This window comes from Malurus melanocephalus, unplaced genomic scaffold, assembly GCF_030028575.1.
Source record: "Malurus melanocephalus ecotype Western Australia unplaced genomic scaffold, MMel_1.1 scaffold_1178, whole genome shotgun sequence".
In the NCBI taxonomy this organism is placed as follows: Eukaryota; Metazoa; Chordata; class Aves; order Passeriformes; family Maluridae; genus Malurus; species Malurus melanocephalus.
The window spans coordinates 57,566-59,712 of NW_026624410.1; the positions used below are offsets into that span (position 1 = coordinate 57,566).

At 67.1% G+C, this 2,147-nt stretch overlaps 1 protein-coding gene across 1 annotated transcript in view; it reads right to left on the reverse strand.

Moving 5' to 3' along the window:
- Positions 1 to 2,094, reverse strand: part of PLEKHA6 (pleckstrin homology domain containing A6) — a 20,691-nt gene extending 18,597 nt beyond the window's left edge. Inside the window, exons 1-4 of the mRNA XM_057387301.1 lie at positions 2,014 to 2,094; positions 1,585 to 1,879; positions 1,438 to 1,510; positions 1,016 to 1,116 (exon numbers count right to left, since the gene is read on the reverse strand). Of these exons, the coding sequence (XP_057243284.1) occupies positions 1,016 to 1,116; positions 1,438 to 1,510; positions 1,585 to 1,866 (456 nt within the window). The 5' untranslated portion in view covers positions 1,867 to 1,879; positions 2,014 to 2,094. The remainder of the gene's footprint in view (positions 1 to 1,015; positions 1,117 to 1,437; positions 1,511 to 1,584; positions 1,880 to 2,013) is intronic.
- Between the last annotated feature and the right edge of the window lie 53 nt (positions 2,095 to 2,147).

A 2,147-nucleotide genomic window follows, 5' to 3' on the forward strand; every position in this document is an offset into this window, starting at 1 on the left:
CCTTCCCAGGCCTGGCCGCCCTTTCCATGAGGAAATTCCCGCTGATGTCCACCCTGAGCCTCCCCTGGCCCAGCCTGAGGCCGTTCCCTCTCCTCCTGTCCCTGTTCCTGGGATCAGATCCCAAATCCCCYCCGGCTGYCCCCTCCTGTCAGGGAGTTGTGCAGAGCCACAAGGTCCCCCCTGATCCCCCTTTGCTCCAGGCTGAGCCCCTTCCCAGCTCCCTCAGGATTCTCCAGACCCTTCCCAGCTCCCTCAGGATTCTCCAGACCCTTCCCCAGACACCGCCAGGTCACCTTTTTGCTGTCACCTGTGTGAACCATTGCCATCCCTCACCCCAACACCCCACTCAGCCTAAATCCAGATTTTAAGGGGATCAGCTRGAAAAATCCCTCCCTTAGGCTGGGAAAACTCCTCGGGAGTGCCCTGTGAGGATCCCCGCGCTGGCTCTGGACACGGGGAGGGGACACTGGGACCAACAAGGGATTGTCAAAGTGACCCAACGGGTGCCCGGGGATGCCAAAGGTGCCAAAAAGTGCCAGGGAAGCTCAGCCCCTGCCAGGGACGGGTGAGGGGGAGCAGCAGCCGCCGTCACCTCGCCCTGCTCCCCTCTCCAGCCACTCGTCACAGCCTCGCCCYTTCCGGGTGACACTTGGCTGTCACGCAGCTCAAACGGGGCTGGGATTGGGGACAGCTCCGTGCCCGGCCCCGGGAGCAGCTGATGGGCGAGGCCGGTGAGGGCAGCGCTGGAGAGGGTGGGAAGCAGAGCGGGGAGAGAGCCTGGGATCTGCAGAGCGGGGTGGTGACACTGGGGACACCGCTCTGTGCCACGCGTGCCTCAGTTTCCCCAGCAGAGGTACCCATGGCGAGGAGGGTGGGGCGGGGGTCATCCCAGCAGCGCTCCGTGCCCCGCCACCGAGAAAGCCAGAAGAGCAGCAGGGACACAGCCAGCGTCACCAGCGCCACCGCGATGCCACCCCAGCGCCACCGCGGTGCCACCCGCGTCCCCTCCGCTGACCTTGAAGGTGTGCTTCCTGCTGATGTTGTCCGAGGGCTGCACGGCGGCCACGCGGAAGCTGAGCAGGGGGATGCTGCCCAGGATGTTCTCCTCCTTCTCGTCTGCGGGGGCGAAGGGCGGCGTCACAGCCCCGCGGGGACCCCCCCGGCACCGCCCCCGCATCCCGATCCCACCTGTGGGATCGCCTCCCCGCCTGTTGCTGCTTCCGCAGCTCCGCTCGGCTCGCAAACAGCCCAACCTCCTCAATTATTGATGGCCGAGCCCCGGGAGCTGCCAGGGAGGCGGGGAAAGCTCGGGATGAACCCCACGGCGCGGAAAAACSGTCCGGCCGCGCTCCTCCGAGCGTGGGAAAAGCCTGGGAGCGCAGGACACGCCCGGCTGGTGGCACTGGGGCTGGCACGGACCGCGGGGAGGTGACAAACCTTTGTAGTAGAAGAGGCAGCGATCCACCAGCACGAACCAGCGCTTGTTCCACTGCTTGACCCCCGAGCTGGCCTGCGAGAGAGGGGCGGTGGGAGCGGGAGTTCCCGGGGGTCTGCGGGGCCGGGAATGGGGGGCTCGGCGGGTACCTGCTTGTAGAGCCAGCCGCTCTTGGTGACGGCGGCGTTGGGGTTCCTCTTCATGGAGTTGGAGCGCTTCCCGAAGGCGATGCCCTTGCGGGATGAGCGCGGAGCCTGCGCGGGGCGAGAGGAGACGCTCAGAGCCTGCCCTGCGGGTTCCCGGCTCCCCGTCCGGCCCTGGGCACCCACCCGGCCTCCAGGACGCTCCGGCGGTGCCTCCGACACCATGGCGTGGTTGGGGGGCTCGCTGGGGACGGTGGCCGGCCGCTTGCTGGCCGCTTTGCTGGACATGTCCGAGCTCTGTCTGCGACACCAGAGAGCCGAATCAGCGCGTTTCTCCGCCCCACCGGAGCTGTCCCCCCACCTTTCCCGCCCCACAGAGCCCCATCACCCCCATCCCAACCCCCTCGGGACCAAGGGGATCGGGAYCTGACCTACTTTTGCAAGCCAAGCCTTGGGGTGTCCTCGGGGATCTGTCCCGTCACTGGGTGCAGGAAGGTGTTCCGCCTTTCATTGTGGCTGCGGGGACAGCAGTGGGGCGGGCGTTAGGAGTTCCGTGTCCCCCACAGAGT